The 26,052-nt window shown below is 45.0% G+C and overlaps 1 protein-coding gene and 1 long non-coding RNA gene across 8 annotated transcripts in view; one reads left to right on the top strand and one right to left on the bottom strand.

Moving 5' to 3' along the window:
- Positions 1 to 23,448, bottom strand: part of atrnl1a (attractin-like 1a) — a 104,369-nt gene extending 80,921 nt beyond the window's left edge. For 4 of the 7 annotated variants that reach the window (XM_029835531.1, XM_029835532.1, XM_011603144.2 and 1 more), the window contains exons 1-10: positions 22,716 to 23,447; positions 10,245 to 10,328; positions 9,475 to 9,588; positions 8,714 to 8,842; positions 7,477 to 7,685; positions 6,764 to 6,938; positions 6,410 to 6,497; positions 5,752 to 5,998; positions 3,780 to 3,963; positions 2,148 to 2,302 (exon numbers count right to left, since the gene is read on the bottom strand). In XM_029835531.1, the coding sequence (XP_029691391.1) occupies positions 2,148 to 2,302; positions 3,780 to 3,963; positions 5,752 to 5,998; positions 6,410 to 6,497; positions 6,764 to 6,938; positions 7,477 to 7,685; positions 8,714 to 8,842; positions 9,475 to 9,588; positions 10,245 to 10,328; positions 22,716 to 22,942 (1,612 nt within the window). In that variant the 5' untranslated portion in view covers positions 22,943 to 23,447. Of the gene's footprint in view, positions 1 to 2,147; positions 2,303 to 3,779; positions 3,964 to 5,751; positions 5,999 to 6,409; positions 6,498 to 6,763; positions 6,939 to 7,476; positions 7,686 to 8,713; positions 8,843 to 9,474; positions 9,626 to 10,244; positions 10,329 to 22,715 lie in introns of all 7 variants that reach the window. The other 3 variants (XM_029835533.1, XM_029835534.1, XM_029835535.1) reach the window with 2 other exon arrangements.
- Positions 22,916 to 25,108, top strand: LOC115249617 (uncharacterized). The gene is made up of 3 exons (XR_003888293.1): positions 22,916 to 23,035; positions 23,753 to 23,918; positions 24,161 to 25,108. It is a non-coding gene; the product is annotated as an uncharacterized lncRNA (long non-coding RNA).
- The last annotated feature ends 944 nt before the right edge of the window (positions 25,109 to 26,052 follow it).

The following is a 26,052-nucleotide window of genomic DNA, read 5'->3' as shown; positions in this document are numbered from 1 at the left end:
TCACACCGCACTGCACACTGGAAGACATATCAACACAGATTTTAATTTCCTCCCAGGATATGAGAAGTTCTATGTTAATAATGCATCATGGTGCCGAGAGCAGAATCGGGGAGTCCAGGAGCGAGCGACCTGGCATGACTGACAGTTTAATTTGATCTGATCTGCGCTAATCAAACGCTTGATGAAGATGGTCAGGCGAAGGAGGGTAGGAGGATATTTTAACAACAGCCAGTGCCTCTTCCTACAACAATATCGCAACTCCCGTATCAGCTCCCCATCAGCTCTGGGCTACTCTGTGCGCACGCGCGTACGTGTGTGTGTGTGTGTGTGTTACAGCCTGCGGTATGTCAATGTAGGGAGGACTCCATTTTTAATCAGTTAATCAGAGTTCATTCTGCCCCCAAATCAAATTAGAAGTGTGAGGGTGGCAGGTTCAGGAGAGGATGGGAGAGCTGCAGGGGGAGCCAGAGAATTAACTCCAAATGAAAAGTGCTCGGCGTGTCAACCTGCATCTAATGCGAGGCAGCGGAGAAGCAGAAGCAGCTCATAACAGTGTGTCCCCCACGACCAAGGTTAGTACCCAAACAAAAACAAATTAGAGCTTAGTACCCCCCCCCCACACACACACACACACAAGGAGCATGAACATTGAAGCAAAGGAGCAAATAAGGATGAAATATTCTTCAATTGATGAGACAATCTATCTGATGAGAGAGGAGCATTTGTAGAAATGTGTTGGATGAGTTTGGAGGAAACTACTCTAAAGTTTGTTCCTGCAGACTGGAAAACTCAAGTAAAAGTTAAGTTTTAAAGTTTCCTGTCAGATGTTAAAAGGCTGAGGTTTGTAAATGAAATCATTTACACCAGATTTACTGCCTTTAAAGCATGAAAACCTTGCACAATTATCCAATTGGAGCATGGTTCACGCAGGGCAGCGCTTCAGCTGCGTCCAGCTCAACCAGAAACGAGGACTAAAATGTCTAGTAGGAATAAAATCAAACCGAGTCCAGCCAAACTTTCCAAGACAGTTTTAACCACACAATTAATCTCTGACGCTGTCAATAAAAGCTACAGGAAGAAAGAAATGGCGGATCAGTTTCTTCTCCCAACGTGTTGAGTGATGGTTTTGCAGAGGTGTCTGGCAGACACCAAAGTCCTGCAGACCCACAGCTATGATGGAGATGTGATTTAGGATGACGAGGTTTCATTTGCACAGAGGTGAGCTGCAAACACACATTTGTTGTGAGCATTAATGTTGGTGGGACTTTGTTGTTTATTGCCTTTTTATGCAGCTCTCCTCCTTTCCACTCCCTAAATCCCTCCTTCATTTCCTTTTTATTTCTCTCCTGCCCTGTGTTCATCCCTCTCTTTTCATCAGCACCTTACTCTCATATTCCATCCACGTCCTCACAATTGTTGCTTGATCTCACAATATTGCTGATATCCCCCCCCTTTATTATATCATTTATCGTAAACAGTGACAAGAAGGATGGCCCCCGAAAGGGGGAAGAGGTGGATGGTTTGAAGCAATAAAATCCAGATTCTCTGAATGTTCTTCTGATTTAATACTTGTTGGCACCTCAACAGTGCAACACCACCACCAACTGGAATCAGATAATACAGGTCCAATAATGTACGGTATGTCTTAGTCCCCTCAAATGTCAATATGGATGCGAGGCCGTGTAAATATATCGATATAATAATGACAATTAAATCAGCTTAAAGAGCCTTCTCATTCAATGTGGGCAACAGCACATATTTCATATGAGTTACATGATATTAAACATGTGACTCATCAAATTGCCCAGTTTGGGGACAGCGAAGGCCAGTAGTGCGTTTCTTTGTTCTGTTCCATTAACCCATGATGCCATGCTCAAGGCCCTGTTTACACCGGTTTTTCCCATTTTGTCAGAAAAATAACATCATCCAGATGGAAAAAACGAGGTGTTGAAAACGGTGTAGTTCCCATTTCGGGCCACTAGTTGGCGGTGTGTTTTGTGTGGCGTAAGGACGCGTGCAAACACATACAGACACTTGATGATATTGAAGAATAACAGTTACATAAACAGGACTCAAAACAACCAAACAGCCCGGTATGGTCATACGCTATGCCCTACGAGTGATGCTACACTGAAACCTGTTCTCACCGATATCGTACGCCAGGAAGTCAGCAGAAAAGCACTTGGCGCCGTTGCTCTGAGAGGTGTCGTTGTGAGTATTACCGCCGAAGACCAGCACCGTGCCGCTCAGCAGCGCCGCAGAGTGGAGGTACCGGGCCGAGCCGCTCTCTGCGAGGATCCACCTGCACGCGAATGCGAGAACAGGAATGCAGAAATGGAGAGGAGAGAAAAACAGCGTCAGCCCTGCGAGACATCCAGACGGTCCTCAGCACTCACCTGTCGGTGCCACTCGGTGGGACCGCCGGCAGCTGTCAGGGTGTGTGACACAAGCCCAACTGCTCAATTGAGGACTCGGCACATGCTAACGTAAACACAAATAAAGACATTGTAGGAGGTCTCGGTCAGCTGTGTGTGACCTCTTGACCTCACTGTGGAGACCAGCTGTGGAAACTCCTACAACGAATCCATAAACACACAACCGGTTCTTTCATTTTTGAGTGTTTATGGATCTTCTAGATGTCTTTAATTTGCAAGCAAGTATAGAAGTAAACATAGCTATGTCTGAGTTCAAAAGTCCACCAGCACAAATGCCAACTGACTCTGGCAGGAAATTCCATGTGGAAAGCGAGAGGCTGCAGAATGTGTGGGTTATGCGTGTGAGTTACATGTGAATGTATGTGGAGAGACGAGCCTGACTCATGACCCCTGCCAGGGTCAGGCCTCCTGTTATATCCTCCCATTCTTTCCTTCATCTCGCATTTCTAAAGCTCATGAACCAGTGCAAATGCGCTGTCTTATATATATATATGAATATACACACGTGAAAGACAAAAATGATCAAAACCAAGATGTGTTTTTGAGGACATCGAGGTCTTCTCATGTTTTAATGACCATCGTTGATTGGCTACATAGCATAACAGTAAAAATCGTGAACATCATTATTAGATTCGCAGGTTTATCTGGATTGCACCAGAGCATCATGGGAGAAATAACTTTGACAAAAGTTGTCCTGACCAATAGACCTCAGCAGGTCAGGACACACCTGATCCTTCACCATCCCTCTCCTCACAGGTGCACCAATAGACTGTGTGCTCAGTCTGCTCCTCTACTCCCTCACCACCAATAACTGCAGGCCTGTACATGGATTCAAAATTAGCTGTTGAACATGACATCTACATCTCAAAGGACCTCTCCTGGTCCACCATGGCCTCCAGCCTGTCCAAAAGCCTCAGCAGCACATCTTTTTCCTGAGGACGCTGATTCAGCAGGTCACAGAGACTCATCTCCCAACCAATGAGAACGTCCAGAGGAAGCACTGCCTGTGTCCAGCTCACATCATCCTTAAAGTTTCCTCCCACCCTGATCAACAGTTTGCCCTCCTGCAGGGGCTTCTGGAGCCTCCAGACCAGGACCAGAGCCGTCTCCCTACTTAACCCTTAGCTTCCATTTGCCCAAATTGATCCCAGTAACACTGTAAACAGCATCTAAGTGCTCAGACTGTGATGAAAGGGGAACCAAGATGCCGACGCCGCCGCTTCCCCTCCTGGAGTAATTATGTTGTTGAAATTGGCAATTTTAACGGTGGACAAAGACAAAGTGTGCGCAAAGAATTTTGAATTATCCAACAAAGACGGAAGAGTATCTTTACAGTTGACTCACCATGTTTTGGTGTGAACGTGGTATCGATACATGTGATCCACCAGGCCGTATTTGTTGCTGCCCAGGGCCTTGTACCCCCCGTGCACAAACACGCAGCCGCTGGCCTCGTCGTACACGCTGCTGTGGCCGTAACCTCCCTGGACCACCGCGCCTCCGGGGGACACAACCTGCCAGGAGTTTGTCCCTGAAAGACAGCGAGATGCCCTGACTACTGCTGCAAAAACCTGTAAAAAACCTTGAGTGCACTGGCTGCTTTTATGGGGGAAACAAAGCAACGAACTCCTGGAGGTGAGAAGTGAGGAAAAAGAGATAGTCCAGAGGATATTACAGTTTATTGAATTTAAAAGCAGCCCTTTATTGCAGCCCTTTATTAGACCAATATGCTGCATGCACATTAACTTGGGTGCATAAAAGTTTTTATTAAAAAACACTCTGGGATTACATCATTTGAGCAATAAAGAAGAAAGATAACAAACAAAGCTTTGGAACTTTAAAAGCCGGGGAAAAGGTGCCCGTCATCTGGAACGGTAACCCCGAGAGAATGGCGAGAAAATAAACCAGACGGACCCCACGGATACAAAAAAAAACCCTGTAAATGTGTATTTGTTTTTCACTGATGTAAATGTCAAGTAAGACCATCTTGCAAAAAAGAAAATATAATAAACTGATATCCTGGGAAAAGAAGGGCTCAGCAAGGGCGCGGCATATAAATGTGCGACAGCTGAATTCAAAAACATCAAGTCCATTAAATTAAACGCAGACATCAAAACACAGACGTAGCACTGAACAAAGATGAAGAAATGTAATGAAATATGAGGATCCTTCTCATTCTTTTGATATTTTTCAAATCTATTATTGGGTCTTAAAACTCTTGATGAGAGCACAGAAAGAAACAATAGGAGGTGCAGCCATGACGACCAGATGAGAAAACGGAAGGTCAAATCTTATTTCATCTCCCGCAGCTAATTGCTGTGAACTTACTTTGCCAAGTGGCCGTCAAACCCTTTCTCCCCCCCCCCCGTCTTATAAAATTCTGCCCCTTTGTTCCGTTCCTGGTTGAACCGACTTTAATGGCGCTCAGCGAAGACTTGAGCTTTGACAGTGAAAGCGACAAAGAGAGAGCGAGACGAGGGTGGAGGGGAGGATGAAACAGACGGACAGATGAGTAGGGGACCGAGGGGAAGCGAGGTGCACCGATTACTGAGAGGGTCAGGTGGGAAGACAGGAAGAGGTGAGAGAGGTGAAAAAGAGAGAAAAGAGGGATGGAAATGAGCCTGATAAAGAAAAAGGGAACGGTGTGGAGGAGAATGAGGAGAGCACATTTATCATCATTTCCCTTTTCCCAGACAAGCCGACCACCTTTTTAATGACTCCAATGCGCGCGTGAATGCGCACGTGTCGAGGTATAATTTCAACTGGTAAACAACGCCGTGCGACACCACCATCTAGTGGTCAAACAGTTGCACGTTGAAGCGCCAGGGAAAACTGCAGCAATATGGCCTTAAAACTATAACAAAACAGTTCAATTTAGTTCATCTTACAACTGTCTCATGAAAATGTCAGGATTCTAAAGAAATTCAACTCCTGATAATTAAATGTTTGGGCAGGACAAACAATATTACATTTTTGTTCCACACATATTTACCTATATAGATAAATGACTTATGTACTGATGATCCTGATCAATTGTGGATAATTGCATAATGCAACTGGCAAACAAACCCTTATCTCTCCTAAGGAAACACACCTTTAATCGCCTAACCACTCGGTTCGACTGGTCCATCCTCTACATAAAACTAGAAGTCAACGGAACAGATACCAATGGAAACGCAGCGAGTGTTTATTAAAACGATGCATGAAGATTAAAGTTCCCGGATCAATAAACTCCAGTCCCCCGTGTTCGACTCCTGTCAATAAAAAGGAATTAAAGACACACCCGCAGAGAAACGGCGGCGTCAGCAGGTGGACTCACTGATGTTGTACTCCTGAACTTTGTTGATGTAGCTGTAAATTGGTGAGTAGCCAAAGAAGGTCAGCATCACCAGGTCGCCGCCGGGCAGCTCCACCACGTGGGAGGTGTGCCCCTCCACGGCGTACGGAGGGGGCAGAGAGGGTTTCTGCAGGGACCAGGCACGTCCGGGGATGTTAAAGACCCACAGTTCATCCGTCACGTTGGCTGACGTCACCTCCAGCTTTCCACCAAACATGAAGATGTCATCCTTCAGGAGAGAAGACAGGCGGTGAAGTTTGCCTTTGCATGTCGGGATTATTATAAAAAAAAAGTTTTACTGGAGTTTATAAATGAACAAAACCTTTCAAACAAATTTAAGCAGATAATTATGATTTTCTCAACACTATTTAGACGTTTCGCTGTTTCCGTCTGATAATACAAATATATGTAGTAAACAACATCAAAATAATCCCAGATTTATGGATTTTCCATAGTATTTTAATTAGCGTGGGCGAGTCTTTCCATGCATATGGAGAAGTGAGGTGCAAAGGTGAGTTTATAATAATCAACACCCGCACAACCGGCTGTGTGTAATTGGTGTTGTTTTTGTGTTCCGTTATGTGAAGTGTCTTCCCTTCAGTGTCTTTGAAGGTTCACAGCAGTAGTTGCTGATGTTTACCTGGTACAGAGTCAGCGAGTGACCGTATCTGTAGAGGGGGCCGCTGCTGGTGGGAACCGCGTCCCACGTACTGGTGTCAAGGTTATAGCTGGAAGGAAAAAATAAATATCAACAATGCAAATCATCGCAGCAGTGCATTCGCTTTTATCTCCCTTTTTAATTATTTCTTACGTCTGTATCAACAGTGCCCTGAAGGAACCATCTGTGTAAGACATGTTTTTGAACCTCCGCAGGGTTTTAAAGTTTATTCAGCCATACAGCAGAGACTTTTGCAGCATGGTGCAAGTAACCTTTCCCCCCCATCCCCGGATGAATAAAGTATGAAACACCATTGCAAATTTAAGCGCAGCTTACTTGAGGACCATGTGGTAGTTAGAGTAGTTGAAGGAGTAACCTCCCACCACCCACATCAGACCAGAGTGCACCAGAGCCTGGTGGGACGCCCGACCTGAAGACTGAGCTGATGGTTTGACACTGGGGAGCACCCAGAAAGCCTCAGTAGAGGGAACAGATAGAGAGCAGTCTGGGCCTGAGACAGACAGAGAAGGCGTGGCAACATTAAACAGTTAATTCTGACCTGGTGAGATGGTATCAGGAACCATAAAAGTCAACAATATTATGTTGTTTTGGTATTGATCTGTTTTTAGTAGTACTGGCTGTCGAGCAGATATTTTGCAAAAAACACAAATGCAGCAAAGAGGTAGGAAATTATTGGGACCAGCATGATAAAGTGTTAAAGGTAGAATCCAGCTGTCGTGAAGAAAAAGGGGTTTCCTTTCAAAATACTTACGCCATCTGTACACAAGGGGGCAGTGTTTCATCGGTTTACTTATGTCTATGGCGAGAATTAGTGCAATTCGTATTTATTTATTGTATTACTTAAAAATCTGTAGTCATATTTTGGAACGTTATAGGTGGATAAGAGAGGAAACAGAATTGTTGATTTTTAGTTATGATGGGATGAACAGTACTTAAGAATATTACACATGACATGTTAATAAAGTCCCTACTCGAAAAATATACAAATTGGAGGTTGTTCAAGTTCCTTGATTAATTAAATCTTTTACCTTGCCAGCTGTCATTGCAGACACAGAGCTTCTCACCAGTCAGATCACAATAGCCATGATCTGGGCTGCCACAGTTATTCTTGCAGTATGGAATGTTGCAGGCTTCTCCTTTCCAGTAATCGTCACACTCACAGTAAACCCGACCAGAGGCCGAATTTGCCGGACTGCACCGTCCGTGGCCTGAGCAATTGTTGGGACAAGAGTTGATCCTGAGGGAGACACAGTCGTAAAGGACATCAGGAAGGTTCTTCTATGGGAGAACGTGGACACTCCACTGGGCTTAACTGGTCTCCATTCATCTCCCTTTGTCCACTGGGGACAAAATAACTGAGTCTCTTCATGTGAGGGGATCAGACGCAGTGGATTATTTTCCCATTTATAGTTGATGAAGCATTTGAGAAGAGATCAAATGTATCCCAACACTGAACCTGTTTATCTCTATCTGTTTATCTCTCACTGGAAAAAGCAGACCGGGGGCACAGTTTCACTATTTGACTGCTACTAAAGCTGCAGAATTTTAGGAAATCCATTACTTCCATAACCCATAATAATAACCCACAGATGCCTATTTCAGGTGGCCACTATGGAGTGAAGCCTTCTTTCCTTTGGGACATACGGTGAACATAAGTGTAGTTATCAATGATTAAGGAAATTGCAACCTCGTGAGGTATAAGATAACACCAGAGGCAAAGAATAAGGTGCAAAGAATAAAGACCAAATCACGTAAAATCTAAATAATGAAGACATTTAAACAGCATTTCTTGATGGGGAAGAGGAGTCAGAGACAGAAAAATCACCGTTCATTTAGGGGGAAAAACTCTGCTCCACCATGACATGAGTTGTCATGACAACCACTGCTTGTTCGTGCTGGATCTGCGTTGTGTGCTGGAAAGCCTGAAGGCCGTGTGGCTGTACCTGTCTTCGCTCTTCCCCAGCGTTCAACCTACCAGGATTCAGAGGCCCCCCATGATGAGCACAGCAGTTGTGCCACCACATAGTGTGACGTTCTCTATGGATGATTTGAGGACTCTGATTTAAGGTCTGAATTTTTAAATAAAATATGGAAGAACGCATCCATCCTACTGATACAATCAGAGTATTGATACAGCTCCAAATGAGTTAGTTCCACTTGGTCTTCCCTCTGACCCAGGTTACCGTCACAGTCCTCTCTGAGAGAGGTTCATATTAGTGGGAACGGCAGCCAGAGCTATAGAACAATCAAAAGTTGTAGACGTACGAGTAGGCGATGTTAAAGCCGGTCAGGTTGTACGCGGCGTCACTGAAGAAGTGGAGCAGAGCATAGCCGGACGATGTGACCACCTCTGGGACAGTCTCGTTTCTCCTGGATTCAGGCACTATCAAACCACTGAGACACAGGAAGAGAGGAAAAAAGCAAACATCAGGTGACCTGTGCTCACGTTTTCTTTGAGAATGCGCTGAGCTAAAAAGGAACTAAATTTTTGAATGTGTAGATGAGTGCTATGAACCAAGGTGGGCAGTCAAAGTGCTTTTCATTTCATTTGTTTGCGGTTTCCCATTTGGCTGTCCCGTCGTTCAGTAAATGAACCGCAGCCGATGCATCATCAATCTAAACCACATACCCCCCCTTCCTTGACTATACACGTATAATGGATGAAGAAAGATTATATAGTGTAGGTAATAATCCTGCCTTTGTATTCTCAGCCGGTAAAAACAAAATTAGTTCCTTCATATCTCTGAGCACAAGATAAGCCTCAATTAAACAGAGAGCGCTTAAATTATTTTGCTATTGTGTTTTTAATGATTTTTTTTGTCCGTGCCAGCTACATTGTTAATAGGAAAAGCTCCAGAAACCGCAGCAGGAATGTTGTTGCTGTAGTTGGTGGTTACTATTGAGGCATCATTCATTTCCAGGAGAGCACATTTGCTGGCACTCACGACGGCGTGCTGAAGCCCGCCCGAGTCATTTCCATACATCCCCCTCCTGCAGGTGTCCTCATCAGAAAAGCCGGCGCTCACCTGAAGACAGCGATCAGCGGGGAGTAAATGGAGTCTCCGTCGTAGACGTACATGTGGTCCCAGCTGCACTCTGTGGCGAAGTGGCTGAAGCGCAGCCTCAGCACGGCATTAGGGCTGCAGGAGAGCGGGCACAGAGTGAACAGACCCACATCTGGTGGATACAAAGGACCTTCATACTCGATGACATAGTTTATGACTGACAAGTGGGCGACCTTAGCACTGTTTTCATTTCAAAATGCCCTTGCACTTGAGTTCCACCATCTCTGTTTCCCTTTTTTTCTTTCACGTGGAAATTGCAGCATTTCTCTGTCCCCGCTCGTCAATTTTGAAATTGCAATCTCCCCGACCCCCTGCTGAATGGAGGCCTCCAAGGTAACAACTTCAGCGTTCGCCGTTAAAGTGGTGTGAAATCAATCGAAAGCAGCTCACAGGAATTAAACCAGACAGAAAATAGCAGGCTGACAGGCATTTCATGTTGATTTAGTTCGGGCACTGCAAGAACAAAGAGATGCCAGAAATCCCATATTCAGACTAGAATTACTTCACTGAAATACAGAAAGCCACCAATCTTTGTAAAAGCGGCGTAAATAAACTATTATACACTCTGAAATGCAGAATTTAAAAAAGCCTATTTTATTGAATGATGTGGTCGCATGTAGTCATAGTTATCTGCATGGTGCTTTCAAAGACGGTCTTGTTTTCTGGACTCTGTAGATCAGCTATACAAATAAAAATTCAATGGTAAAAATGGAAAAATCACAAATACTTACTATCCTTCGATTAGCCAGGTGCATTTGGTCTTGTACTTGTAGTTTACTGGTCCATCTGTCAGGGAGCCCGACAGGTCGGTTAACCTGCAGGAAGACAGAAATTTAGCTGGTCATGACATCTGTGATTTCTCTTTCTGAGAAACGTAACTTCATGGGGGTTTTGAACTCTCCCTGTCCCTCTGTTGCAATATTCAAAACAATAAACAGTTTGAGAATTGCACATATGTAAATATAGATTTCAGCGGCCGTGAAGAACAGACAAGAGGAAGAACCACAATAATGTTGTCAGCAGCAGAAACATGACTTCCCACACACGTCAAGGTAAGATTACAGTTGCCATAGTAATTCCCACATAATATATGCATTTGAAAATGTAATAACAATGACGAGTGTGTGTGTGTGTGTGTGTGTGTGTGTGTGTGTGTCACTGGCCACACCTGCCAGTCAATGTAATCTCATTTTACTGCCGCCTACGTGGAAAAAGGTGAAGAAGATGACTTGCACGCGCACACAATTGGACAATCACAACCGCGTCAGATGTTGGACGATGTCACAGGCTGCCTCAGGATGGACAGACCCACACTGCATCAGCCGATTTGAGTATGTGTGTGCTCATTGTGTGAGCCTGCAACAGGGGGCTGACAGACAAGAGACACAGTTTTACTGCATTGTGAAGACAAGGGACCTCACAGTACGAAGGTTCTGGGTTTGAAGCTCCCTGGGGGCCGGGGGCTTTTCTTTGTGGGGTTTGCATGTTCTTCCCGGGCCTGTCGCCAGGCACGCTCGCTTCCTCCCACGGTCCAAAGACACCCTAAGTTGTCCTTGGGTCTGAATGGTTGTGGGTTTATTTGTTTCGGCCCTGCCCCTGGTGATTTATCCAAGATGTACCCCACCTGCCCCTCGCCCCAGTACAGGATGTAGAAGATGGACTTTCAAATGAAAAGGAATATTAGAAAATGTAATTAAGCTTACTGGAACCGTTCTCGTGTTCTCTAGTCTAGAGGTATGTCATGAGTAGAAACAGGACCCAGATGCAGCACACAAACAACAGAGGAGCACTTAGCAAGAGATCTTAATTTATCAGAAAGCAGTTCCAGTTCATAACGAGATACAGCATCCAAGTAATCCAGGAAGTAATTCCCCAGAACGATAATCCACAGAGAATATGTCCAAGAACGTGGAAAACTCAGGCAGACGATAACGGGCAGGGAGCCGGCAGAGGCTTGATCAAACAGAAGAGAAGGCAATTTACCAAGACGGGGACGGGCCGGGCTGGTGGGGAACAGACAAGGTCAATACCGCAAAATCAGGCCGAGAAACAATGCTGGAAAGTCAGGCGTGAGCACAACACAGTCTGGCCGAGTGAGAGAGTGCCAGGCAGGGGTTTAAACCCCTGGGGTTCAAACAGGTGTGCCGGATCGTGCTGACGGGCAGGGAGAAGATTGAGATTGATTGAGAAGGAGCAGACAAGGTAAACAAATGGCAGACAAGAGTGGGACTGCAGCCTACCACCAGGGGGCAGCTAAGAGGCACTGTGCAGTTCTGATCATGTGGGAGACACTGGGAGACACAAAAACACGGTCGCTGCCATCAGTCACGGCATTAAGGGTGGGGGGTGGGGTGGGGGTCAGGACAAATGTGCTGCCTCCCTCTTCTAAAATCTGTTTTCTGCATAAAAATTCTGCCAGTAACAGAAACACTGACCCGATGAAGGTCTGCCACTGCTCATTAGTTGTATTCTTCTCCAACTCTGAGAAATCACTCATTTCCCTCACTTCTCACTTCTCACTAGCTCCATATCTGCTTCTGCAATCAGACCCTGGTGATCACGGCTCCATCCTCCCACTTTAATCCCAGATTAGAAGGGGAAAAAACCACGGTGTCACGGTGCGATAGGGCCTGACTAAAATGATAACGGCACGATGATTGATGATGATGATTGATGATGTTGATCAAAACCCACTTGAATCCTCGCTGTGGTGACACATGAATACCAAAGATTCCTGCCGTGATGTTTGAGTAGATAAGGCCCATAAAGACGATTCAGCAGAAAAATAAACGTCATTGGGTTTTTACGCCCTGGCTAAAATCAGGAGGAAACCCCAGCCAAGTGCTCATGTGGTTCAGCTGCAAATCAGAACATTTGACCCAAACACACCAGAGATCTCTGCAGCCACACGACTATCAGGCTGCTCTGGTTTCATGTTCACAAAGCTCTCACTTCCTCCATTTTTCATAGACATCAATGTGTGTACATACATAAAAAGTTCCTCATTTATAATTGATGCCAGTGGTTATTACCAGAAGCCAGCGATGGCGGCTACCAGAAAACAGTGGTCCCAGCTAAACAGAGCCTAATTATCCCCAATGAGCCTCCAAGTGGAATGTAAAACATTCTACCAACTAGACACCTTCAAGACACCTTCCTACTCTAGTAATTTCAATAATGGCATTCATAAACTCGCAGTTTTTCAAATGGTGGAAATCCTTGGAGAAGCTCTCCATACAGACTTTACAGTAGAATAATGATCGAATCAAATAAATCAAATAATCTCCTGCAAGAACACCTGCTGCAGGGGTACTCACAAACACAAACATGCACGTGCACAAAATACACCTGAGCCATAAACAGTGACCCAGGACCACAGGTAACAGAGCACGAGGCCAACATCATCTCTTTTAATGGCCCCAATGGAAGTGAATCAGGGTGCGTTCACAAACAGCAGACACACATTCGATACATAAATATCCACTCGGAAACAACATCTAGCAGAAGAGGGTGAGAGAGGTGAAGGAAGAATAAGAGACAGAGAAGAAAAGAAAAGAAAAAAGAGACATCACCAGGTTATGGAGGTAAGAGGAAGGAGTCCAGCACTTGATGAAATATTCATTTGCTTTGAGTAAATAATTGATGGAGCGCAGAAGACAGATGCACCCACCTCAGACAAATGGTGGGAAAGAGCAAAGTGCTGTTGAAAAATACTCGCTACCAGGAATGATCGCTAATATTTTTAATGAGACGGGCAGCTACAGAAGCTGGCAATTTAATTCCAATGCTTGTGAATTATGCACAGTTGGAAACTTAAAGGACTAGAAAACAGTAACAAGACATGTTTAATTAATGTTGAATGTAGGATGACAGTGACGAGAGTCCCTGAGCAGAGCATTAAAAATATATTATTCTATGTCATTTCCCAGATTAAATAACCCAAACAGACCATGGAGGGATTTGGAGAGCATCAAAAGGGCATGTTAAACCATTTAAATGTGCAAATGAACTTTTTTTTGGTACTGTTTTAACTGCTGCATCAGCCTCGATCCATGGGAACACAACAAGAGCTTTGTTCATAATTCAAATGAAACAAATATCGTGTTGGCACAAAACCGCTTCAAGGCGCATTCGCCAAAGGGCTTTTCGCATTCATTTTTTGTTCAGTCATCAGAAAATAAATTTATCGTTCATAATATAAAAGGAATGCATTGTTATGTCTCAGCTCCGTGTGGGCTTTAGCAGGTTTAACAAGTTTAATTTTAAAAATGTAAACACGGTGTCGGCCGATTTTAAAGAACAAGAGTGGTTTGAGAAGCAGCCAAAGTTAGACTGTCCTGACAAGAACTCGACACAGCGGCGCGTCGTGTAGAATGCAAACAAACCGCAGAGGCCTGAGTCAGCTGGGAGTGACCTCACGGCAAGAAACACACATTTGCTTGTGATTAACTGACTGCGGAGGGCTTCCAACAGACTGTTCTCATTCCCTGAGCCATGTAATAGTAACCAGAACCCCCCGATGCACCACGCACCAGCATTATCAGACACGGGTTTGTTTTAAGGGCGGAGGGTGTCCAAATGATGACTTCTCCTCTCAAAAATGTTCTGCCTCACATCTGAACATTACCGCTTGAAGTTCCTCCAAGAAAAACACCGCTCCCCGAGCAGACGACCACGTGCAGAACAAAACAGCGAGGAATGGGTTCACGTGTTAGGGAGTAGCTGACAGGTACGCACGGCACAATGGAATTCGCTTCCCAGCCGTCTGCTGGAGTTTCGCCTGGACTTTTGCTCACCTTCACCAACAAATGCTTTGTGAACGTGCACGACCCGCGATGCATTCAGTGAAATCTGGGGGGAAACGTGGAAATAAACTAGTTTGTTTTAATTTCAATCTTTTTTTTTTTTTTCTTTTTTCACTGCACGAGGAGCTGCAAACGCGCGGCGCTGCTGGGAACAAACCGCCCCCTCGATGGGATCCCGCCCAAAGATCATAATTCAACACCGCTTACGCCTGCGTTCAGCTGAAATGTACTGATAAAACAGTATCTGACAGGTGTGAACACCACTAACCTGAAATACATCCCAGATAAGAGCAGAGCTACATAAACCAGAGATGGATAACCAGACAACCTGCAGATGACGGCAGGATTGTTCACACCAACCAGCACGCACACGTGCACACAGGGGTCCCAGAGCTGGAGACTATAGTTAAGATTAAGAGATCCGCGCAGTGTGGTTTTTGTACATTTATTCCACAGGGTGTGTGTGTGCGCGTGCGTGTATGTGTGTGTGTGTGTGTATCAAGGGAGAGCAAAAGGAGAAGATGAATGACCAACAATTGAATAACCTTGACCTTCTCTGCAGATATCCTTTATTAAAAATCAAGAAAAGCTCTTCTACTGGGAATAACAAGGTGAGAGCGCAGGTTCCTGGGAATGAGAGCGAGGTAGACAGACAGTGAGAGAGAGGGAGAGAGAGAGAGGGAGAGAGAGAGCAAGAGAGAGAGAGAGAGAGAGAGCATATGTGATTGATGTTACTGGGTCTCTATCACCTACAGTATCGTCATGGTCCAATGACTTCCACCCCAGTGCATCACTCATTGCCACTTCAATATCTCTTTTACACACACACACACACACACACACACACACACACACACACACACACACACATACACACACACACACACGCACACACACCATATGAGTTCTGCAAGTCAAATAAGGTTAAAACGTAATAGAATCATAGCTCATTCTAAGGAATTGACTAAAAGAAAACCCTGGAAAACAAGACCAAGGGAAAAAAAAAGGTGGGAAATGTTCCTGCAGCTCAGCCAGGCAGTTAGACAAAGTAATTAAAATACATAAATCAGAAATGACGATTAGTGTGAGTGTGTGAGTGTGTGTGTGTGTGGGGGGGGGGATCAGTCTGAAAATGGCGGTTAAGCAGAAAAAAGAAGGCAAGTGCGTGAGAAAGAGGAGAGAAGATGAAGAGAGAGAGACACATGCATGTATGCATGTTTGCACAGCCTGTCACACACAAACCCACAGCAGGCTGAATATCGATGTGAGCATCCATACACATGAGCTGATCCTCTCACTCCCGGCCGTCTCAGCGGGAAGCGAAAGTCATATTCGGATATTCTTCCTCTTGTGTTTGAGTCGGTCTCGCGTCCTTCGGTGGCTGAGTTCAAACTGAGAACAAAGAAACATCTTCTGTGGAGATCTTCAAATGTTTTAGATGTCCTTTGAACTGCAGCCCTGCTCCACACCAACCGAGAAGGATTAAACACACCACAGAGGGGAAAAAAGTCTTTTTCCACTATAAACTGCGCTGCAGACTGTGTTATTATTAGGGGGCTTATGTACATCCTCAGTGTTTATCTGTTCATGGGCAAATATGGATGCAGTTTTGCAGCAGGTGTAGATTGCTAAACAACCCTGGAGGGAAACTGGAAGAGTTTGACTATCAGCACTCCTCCAACTTCAGATTAATGTGGACAGTTGGTTGTACGTGCACAGTAAAAGCCCCGATTTATGGTCTAAAGGCTTAAAGCTGGAACTGTCACAGCGCTGGTCATTATAAACCAGACATAATAAACAGTGTGTTTACCCCAAAGAAGTTACACAAAAAACCTTAATGAGTTCTCCCGCGGGAATGCAGGATTCCTCAGCAGGTCTTTGAACTGAAGCTGATGAGGTCAGACGGCCGACATGAGGATTAATTTCATGTACAAATGGAGATAGAGTCTATTCTTTTTCCTGTGTCCTGGCACAGCTCCGGTGCACATGTGCATAACGGAGCCTTTATTACGGCTTGACAACAGGCTACTGGATTATCACCCGGTTTGCACCCAACCCAGGCAGACCACAGACTGATTATACAGTGTGTTGTCCAGCAGTCTCACAGTTGTGTGTGTGTGTGTGTGTGTGTGTGTGTGTGTGTGTGGGTGGGGGTGATTTAATGCAAACCACACGTGACTCAGCTCAGGGCCACGTGCATAAAGCTGCTGGGGTGTGGAAGCACTTCTATACTGACCAAAATCACACGTTGTCATTCTGTCCATCGTATAATGACGGCGTGCGGCGAGTTCCGGCAACCTCTGACTACACACACCCAAACCACCAGAACACAATCTGCTCCAATCCACACCAACAACACAACACTCCAGCGTGAGATAAGAGGTCACACTGAGGTGGTTTCACCCCCTGTGGGAGCCCGTGATTTCATGACAGGCATTTAGATTTTGTTTAAATGAGGCCCTTTGAATCTTGAAACATGAAAGGGGAGCCTTATCAAGAATCCCTCACGTAAAAAAGGATGGATCGCAAAGACAGAAACTACGCAAGATAAATGAAAAAACTAACTCTGAGGCGTTATTTAATTATTAAGACGTAAACATCCACGCGTCCCTGATTGAACTAATTTGGGAGCCACATCAGGCTGCAGATCTTTCATTTAACGACACATTTGGAGGGTCGGCCAGCATCGACCTAAACTGGGTTTCATTTCTGACACATCGACGATGTGCAACATAATGAACTGCTGTAAGTGCAGCCAGCTTTTGCGTATGGAAATGCTCAAACACAACAATAATGGAACTAAGAATATTGCACTGATTAGGATCAGGAGGCAGAACGTGCCCGGCCATTAGAAATGTCTAGAACCATCCAGCAGGACCAGAGTTCAGATAGTTTTTCCTTTCAAAGTAATAACAACAGGTGTGAAGAAACAGGAAAAGAGGAAAAACACCCTTGGGAGGCTGAAAGTTACATGATAAAAATAAAAATGTTGCTAATTTGCAGGCAAAATGCTCTCCTGCTCCAGGCATATTTGTAGGTCCTCTCTCCTCCCCCACTCTCACATTCTCTCTCTCTCTCTCTCTCTCTCACACACACACACACACATACACACATTTCCTGCCCAAGCCAGGGGTCTGATCACACAGAAAAGAACAACTAAATCAAAGAGGGTTAAGGCTTGAACAGAACACGGCACATACGCCCAAACACAACACCATAATCTGCCCATGCTGTACAACACACAGTAAAAAAAATATATGACACAGGGGGAACAGAGCCAGCACATGTTTTACTGATGAAATCATTCAGTTTAGAAGCCGGGGGGATGCATCTTTTTATGGGTGGACTGCAGGGGAAGAATGCACGTTGATGCGCCCACTGGGAGAGACGCAGAGAAACCAAGTGTGATCAGATGATGAACCAAGGAGAGGAAGAGTGGAAGGAACAGTGAATGAGGGGGGAATCCAAACTGTTCCACCCTGACCAGAACCCTAACCCCCACCCTACCTTTCTTGTAAACATCAGCTGCTTTATGCTGATAATCTGATTCTGAATCCATGTTACTGCACACAGCAGTGTCCAAGCATGAATAAATAAATAAATAAATATTGTTCTGCAATAGCACCATCACAAAATTCAACTTTTTTGGTCTACACCCAACCAGGGAAACACCCTTAAACGTTCCTCCGGTGTGTTGGGTTCAAGAGTCTCTCTCAAACACCCCCAAAATGAACTCTCCAAATTCCCAAATCCTCCTTTATCCGCCATCATTATCGTGAGTGTATGACGTGCCGCTGCGTGTTTATCAGTAGAAGGGATGACTCCTGATAATTGTAGTCCCTCCCAAATAAATGTGTTGGTTGTGTGGTATGACTTGAAAATGTGTTGCCTCTACAGAAGAAGACAAGAAATAAAAGGATCTCCAGTGTACAACTTCCATGTCTGAAGAGAACAAACATCTATCCTAATGCAAAAATAAACAATGCATTATGACATAATGATGTCATTAAAAAAAGGTCCTTTGCATATTTCAGATACTGCCTCAGGGCGTGTGTGTGTGTGTGTGTGTGTGTGATGCTCTTGCTTTCAGTCTCATCACGGCAGGATTATCACACACACTGGACAGATGGCCCTCCTCCCTCCCCAAACGAACATGTACACTCATAGACACACGCGAGGCCGCACACACACACTGATCACAGTGTGTAACACACACAGCACAGTGGCAACTTCAGTTCAAAAGCTGCGTCATCACAATCGCACACTGCCTGAGGCTTAAACATGCATAATCTCTCTCTCTCTCTTTTTCTCCAACACACACACACACACACACACACACACACACACACACTCACAGACACAAACACACACAGTGTCAGCAGATGAAGACTCTGATGTCAGAAAAGCACTGTATTCTGTCCTGAACTCAGCCAGCCTCTCACTCATGTGGTCATGTTGTCCTTGAATGGTTTTTGCCTGTTTTAGCATCAGAGCTTAGTGTGTTAATATTTAGCATTTTTCCATCATTCTCTCCTGTTAATGAAACGCGCCGGCAGATGTGGTTTTTTTTATTGTTTCTTTTTTTTATTGTGGGATATCTCACCATAGATTAACTACTAAATCTTCCCCTTAGACGGTCACATGTGATCACTACTGACCAAGTAGCCATCAGATTCAGATTCCCTGCATCCATTGTGGAAAAGTGCTTGACCAAAATGAAAAATCCCACTAAGATCTATATTATCTTTGTCAAACCAAGCTTTCTGCTCTCCCTTCAGTGTGGGACATCACATAAAACATCATTTTGTTGCCTTATTTGGGTCTCCTTCTGCACAAAGAACATACTGGAGTCAATAAAGCGCAACCAAGACCCTTAGCTGGAAGCACCTCTCTGATCCTCCTGCTCAGAACAGCCTTGAACTTAAAATGCAGCTGCGTGAGAGGCATACTTTATTGACAAGCGATAAGATTGTGCTTGTGCACAGGCTAACATTCGTCCAATTTCAGACTTGCTTGCAGGGACGCCCTTGTCAACACTGGGCCTACGCCATTGATTACTTCACTTCTAGCGTGTTTTCATCCGCCCCAAGGCTCGCATGATTGGTCAGCCGATGGGAAAATCAACTTATGTCCATTATAACAAACCTTGATCTAAGCTTCCCATAGAGCAGATGCACTTAGCCGAGATGCTGTTGACATATTGTGACTCGCATGAGGAGCATAACGGGACCCCATTTAAGTCTTTTGCCCTCTTGAAGCATGTAGCAAAGGTTCTGAACATCGGCGCGTTAGTTTAAAGGTTCTGATGTTTGAATCAGGATAAGAGGACATGAATCGACAGATGAAGAAGACCCATAATAGGATTTGGGCGTTACTACAACATCTGAACTGCACTCACAGCATTAGCATACAAGATTAAATCAGACATGTGGCAGAAAAGAATAATCCACAGCAGCGATTATCATCTGATCGTTTCATAAGTGAAATATATGTTTGTCAGTAAGTCCTCGCAGGTTTGACATCAAAACTGTTGCTGATTTTGGAATCCAGGCTGACGAAAATCACCAACCAAGCAGAAACACACACAGGCGCAACTTAGTAAGCATAGTAAGCATAGCGTTGTGGTTTGACAGCAGCATTCTAGCAAACAGTTGTTCTTCTATGACTTTATTATTGAAGATAAAATGCACCTAAAATCCTGTTCAATGTTCAATTACAGCTTGAGACGCTGCTGTTTTTCATGCAGCAAAACAGCGATGAGCCATCTGTCCTCCCCAGCGTCACATGTCCATGTCAGAGCCTGTTAGCCAGATAGCACATGCTAACTGGCTGTTTAGTTTTTAGCAATCATTATAAATGCTGTAGCGTATTTAACACATTTTCAACACATCAGCACGCAGCAGCTCAGCCCCTGATGCACCTCCAGACAAGTACAAACAATGAAACGGCAGCGACTTGGACAAAGGTTGTTAGATTTGACGACCGAATGTGATGAACTTTATTTCTATACATGTTTGTTTTGTTCCTGGTATTGACTGGCAACTGCGGACACCCCTAATTGGTATGTGACTGGCACCTCCATGAATGAAAGCATCTGATCTCTGAGGGCTGAAGAGAAGAGGAGCGAGGGAAGGAGCAGAGGAGATAAAGGGAACACCAAAGGAGCATAAAAGGTAAGACTGCAGGCCTATAAAACCGCAAAGAGCACCAATACCTGAAATCAATAAAGAGAATCTACTCTCTATCTCTCTGTTATTGGATCTTTCTGTGTGGATACAAAACACATTGGTGTGTGTGTGTGTGTGTGTGTGTGCGCGCGCGCGTGTGTGTGTGTGAGAGAGAGAGAGAGAGAGAGAGAGAGAGATTGATTCTAAAGCCTCTGCACCACTACCAGCCAGTCTGATACACTGCTCTCCTCACCTCCTTATAGTATAAATAATGCTTATGCTGCCACGAGTGCTGTGAAACCTTTAGGTTACGTGTCTGCTTGGGCAGCACGGACCAGGCCGTCCTTATTATCACAACACCGCCCGTCTCTTTGCGTGCGATCTCACACCAGCAACAGAACAATAAAACAGACGGCAGAAGTGTGAGCACTCTTTGAACGGCATTAAACTCTTTTATGAGCTGATGTAATCTTTGAGTAAATTATACGAGAGGGGAGGCTTTGGCGTCATCTCAAGGGCCGAGGATGAGGCGATGGCCATGTGCGACTGCAAAACATATTTGTGCACGCTTTGCATCCGAACATCAACCCCCGAATAACAGGAGACAGAAATGTAGCTCTGAACAACAACAGCGGGAGGAACCATCAAAGCAGATCTTAAACGTATCTTAAAGTCCTTCCCGCTCCTCCAACCGAAACCGACGTTGAATATCACACCCAAAAATCGGCGATTGTATAAATTTAGGGTCTGTGCGCAACAACTCCATATTAATGCCTGCTGCGGTGCCATTTGGAAGCCACAAAACTCCCAGCATGCATTTTGGTTGACACGCGGCCAGGTTACCGCCTGTTGGGCTCACATCAACGGAGGAATCACTGCAGTCCTCCAGAGACAAAATGTAAGTCTTGACGTCCTGTAACTCTTGATGTCTCTGTCCTCGCGGTTGTGGATCAGGCGTCAGGTGACCGTGACAACCGGGAGATATGGAGAAGATCGGATCATCCCAGCACGTCTGGTCGTTGTCTGCCCATTCTGATCCACCAGCGGATCCACCAAGGAAGAAGGTACTACTGTATCTAAAAGGTGCTACTATAGATAAGGTTTACGTTCAAAGATATGGATGGGATTGTGGAATAATAAGAGCATTTCTCCGCACGTAATTGCAACTGGTATTCCAGTTCCTTACTGCCTAATGAAATTTTTAAAAAATGATCAAAGAATCTATTAAAATAAGCTCATCGCCCTGGCTGCGACGGCTGAAACCGTATCAGAACCCAGACTGGCTGCCACCTTCTCTGGGCGCTGCTGAGCTGTAGTGAGCTGGTAAAACGACCCTGTGGAGAACAGGAACCAGAGAAAAATCCCAGTTTGGAAGGATCAAGGTGGTCGTCCACAGCTAAAAACATTTGCTTTAGGGACTAATATGTGTTACGAGGAGGGCAAAAGGGAGAAAACATCTTTAACTTTTGTGTAAAAAGAGGTTTGGCATCAAACGAAAGGAGGAGAAACGTCTTCAAAGATGAAATATCGATGGATGTCGAGCATTCCGCAGCCAGACTCCCTCACAGGCTGGAGCGAGGGATGAGAAATCAGCTGAGCCAGGACCCAAACTTTACAGTTCAGCTCTGCAAATGTCCTCCCACTTCAGCCGATTTTCATGCAAGGAAAATATGAAAGCACTGTGACAACTATGAGCCATGAGGTCTCTGAATCCTGATTCATATTTTAAGAGCAGCTGGGAAACGGCAGACCTTTTAGAGAGAGAGAGAAGTGGCAGGTGGAGAGGCAGCCACTGGGCTCCATTCACTCAGAGCCAGACAACAATCATTAAAATTACATGCTGTCATATTTAAATGATTGTTCTGCTCTCACACACCAATTGAAGCCGATGAACCTCCACTGCTGCCTGCGTTTCTTTGTTTGCTGACAGGTTTTTGAGTTATAGCCATTAGAAGATGACCTACTTTGGGGGGCATGCAAAAGCCACATTCTAATTTCATTAACATTTTTGTATGATTTAGAATCCAGAGGGTTTTGTGTGTGTGTGTGTGTGTGTGTGGGTGTGTGTGTGTGTGGTGTTGTTGTTTTTTAAACAATCTTACAAAACGCAAAACCTTGCCAACTTTGATGGCACTTGCTTGATTAGATTGAAGATCAATAATAGTTTGCACGCCGGTGCCATGCGGGCTTTACTGGACTGCTGGATTTCAGAGGAAGATGTCCGACTTACTTGAATCGTCCTTGGCAGTGTTGGCACTGGTCTCCGACCCATCCGTAGTCGCACTCGCAGGTCCCGTTCGTGCAGGTTCCTGAAAAGCAGCTTTTATCGCAGGACTTGGCCGGAGAGGTGGCTTCACTGCGCAGCACAAGACAAAGCGCAACGCAAACTCCCAGGTATCCCCTCCGGACGCTCCCTTTCGGCGACTTGCACGGGGAGATGCCCACCGCGCCATCCATGATGGACGCGCAGCGGGGCTGTGCTGGACGGGAGGCGGCAAAGAAGCAGCCGTCACCCTAAACTGCGAGGTGATCCTCTGCAAGCAGACACAGGTAGCCCACCCGTGACGCAGGAAAACAGTATTTACGCGCTGTCAGAGCGTGCGGAGCGGCATCTCTTTCCAAAATGTGGCTCAGGACAAAAGCAAAGAAACTTTGATCAAGCGTGCACGCAATTAAAATGAGATGGTCGGGACTGGTTCAGCGGCGCGTCCTCGCAAATTTACCAACTTCCTTCCTCCGCGGTGATGGTTCCGATGTAAACAAACGGCTGCACCGGGATGCCCCTCGGTGACAGGGCTGTCAACACCCGGAGATGAGAGTGACAACACTAACGGAAGCTTGGACCCGGATGGTTACACGTGTTACACGAGCTTTTCTCATCAGCGAAAGCGGCGCGTCTCCTCCGCGCGTGTGTGATAACGCAGCTCGGATCTACAGCTGCTCTCCCTGACGGGAGGGACGGGGGGGAGGGGTGGGGGGGACTCCGGCACAAAAGCATCCGAGCATGAGCAGCACGGCCGCGCACGGTTAAAGAGACAGTCCCGCACGGACGTGATGTCATAAAGCCGCAGCTGACGGGCACTACGCAAAGGCCAAGTGACGGCGACGCACGGCTTTTCGCGTCATATTGCACTTTCTGTTCTGCAGAACACGCGCGCGTACGTGAACCAATGGGGTAAAAACCAGGCTCACACAGCAGGGGTCGGTTCTGCCATGCCGTATCCCTGGATTAAAACTTAATTTAATCTCTCAGCCTGTTCTTTGCAGGAAGGCGCGCAGGGAGAATGAGATCATTGTCCTCTCTTTTCCTGCCCCCCCCCCCCAAAAAACCTACCAACTTCAGTCCAACACTATGGGAAAAACCCTTGTAGTGTTGTGTGTAAAAGGTTTCCATTGGAGCAACTGGATTTGGATCACCATGGTGCATCACAAGGTGAGAGCGAGTGTGGTTTATTAGTCTTCTTCCCAGTCTTCCTCCAATCCACACACTTCCATCCAAAACACTGCTAATGTTTTCAAGCTTGGCCCAGCTGTGCTTGCCAAACATCAACGGCTGGGACAAAGAAATATGGGGACTTTGCTCCAGAGTTCTTTTAGTTGCAGATAGACAGCCAGTGCCATGGGACCTGGGTTTTATATACTCAAATAAACGAATGAATATTTTCTATTTTACAGATGATTCTAACCTCCTGTGGACTCCATCTTACCTGACTCACAGCTGGTTCATTACAATCCAGCTCCTTTTTTTACACCCCTCCTGGGACGCAGCTCTACCTTCTGCTCTCTGCTGCGCACCTCTGCTGCTGACATCCGCTTCTTTTTTGTCCTGATTTCTTCAGCAGCGAGCCCATCTGCCTCACCTCTCTATACAGGGTTTATCAAATGCCTTGTGGTGGGAATACTGATCTTGGAAAGACTTTCCTTGCCAATCGAGTCACAAGGTCAAGGATGTGAGGAGATGGACTCTTCCCACGTCAATATTCATTAACACTGGGTTGATTATGAACTAGAAATTAACCATAAGACTTTGGTGTTATAAATGTCAATTTAATGGAATGAGTCACCTACAGATACAGTATAATGACTATCTATTCACCTTTGCATTGTCCTTCTCTGGTATTTCTATATCAAAATTACACAAAAATGGAGATATTGATTGTTTCATGCAGGTAAACGTTGTGAGGAAAATGAATAGAAGTAGGTATGAAAAATAGCTATAACAGCTTGCTCATAATTTAATAGTAGAATAAGGGATGGAGCTGGATAACGAGGAACGTTTCCACGTTAAGGTCATTGGATTCATGTATCATATGTCTAATGTATTTTCTGGTAGGAATGTCATTTTTTTGAGGAAGGACCAGAAAGAAGCAGCCAAGGCCTGATGAAACACACGTGAATGCGGGTGGAATGTAGAGGCTGATATATAGTGACCTCTGCTGTTGATTTGTAGGTACTGCAGCTTGTAGGGGCGTACGTTTCTCGAGCTGGAAAAAGAAAGGGGGTAAATCCGTGAATGTCTGTGAATCTGGACCTAGCTCTATTCAAATTTCCATTTCATCTGGAAAACATTAATCAAAGGAGTTTAATGTGAATGTAAATTATTTGGATAAATAAAAGATTTTCATGCCCTTCTGGTTGGAATCTTCCTTTTAAGTGTGTCTGAGTGGAGATTGTTGTCATGTCATTATCACAGCTGTAACGAAAGCTACAGTTTGATTCTGTCTACCACTCCTGACTCTTGGCGAGAGAGGCAGCAGGACATGGCTGATGTCCAGGGGATTTCCTCTGTCTGCCGTCAGAACTCAGAGAATCTTAATGAGAAAAAAAGATGAGGGATGGAGGAATATTTGGACTTTATGGGATAGAAAAAAACAGTGTGTAAAGTCAAATTAAAACTCAGACCTCGTCTTCTTCTTCCTTGCTTCAAAATGAACAAAGCAGTTAGTTGCAGCTTCAGATGCAGGACTCGAGACCCAGGAGGTACAGGTGTTTTATGAAGAGAAAAATCCTTTTTGGCAGGAGTAATGATCATTCGAATAAGAACTTCCATTCCCACTCATGCACAAGAATGAAACAATTAAGCCAAGTGAGCAGCTCTTTTTAACTTCCATGAACTGAACAGTTCCCAATTTAAACTGACAGAATCCAAACTGGAACTTCTCGGATGGGATATTCTTAATAATCAGAACTTGAAACAATACAAAAATCAACCAAATGGCTGAATGTTTGTCTGTTGCGATCAATGGGGATTAGCGTGGTTCTCCCACATTGTTTCCTCTATTTAGAAGGGCAAGTAAGGACATCCAAACTGCATCAGCAGCTTGAAACATCCCCATCCAGTTCAACATACGTTCTTTAAATACATACACAGGTATATATTGAGTTTTCCATCAGTTTTTAATGCATCAACAACAATAAGTCCAAGTATACAGAAGTATACAGTTCAACATTGCAGACAACAGTGGAATTTGATTAGCTATAATGTTCCACAGTGAGAACATTGAGTCCAGAAGCACAAAATTGCTACATTTATTAGTTCCACACAACACAACAAGGGATGCATCAGG

Source organism: Takifugu rubripes, chromosome 4 (assembly GCF_901000725.2).
Source record: "Takifugu rubripes chromosome 4, fTakRub1.2, whole genome shotgun sequence".
NCBI classification, from domain to species: Eukaryota; Metazoa; Chordata; class Actinopteri; order Tetraodontiformes; family Tetraodontidae; genus Takifugu; species Takifugu rubripes.
This window is presented reverse-complemented; position numbering and strand designations above follow the sequence as displayed.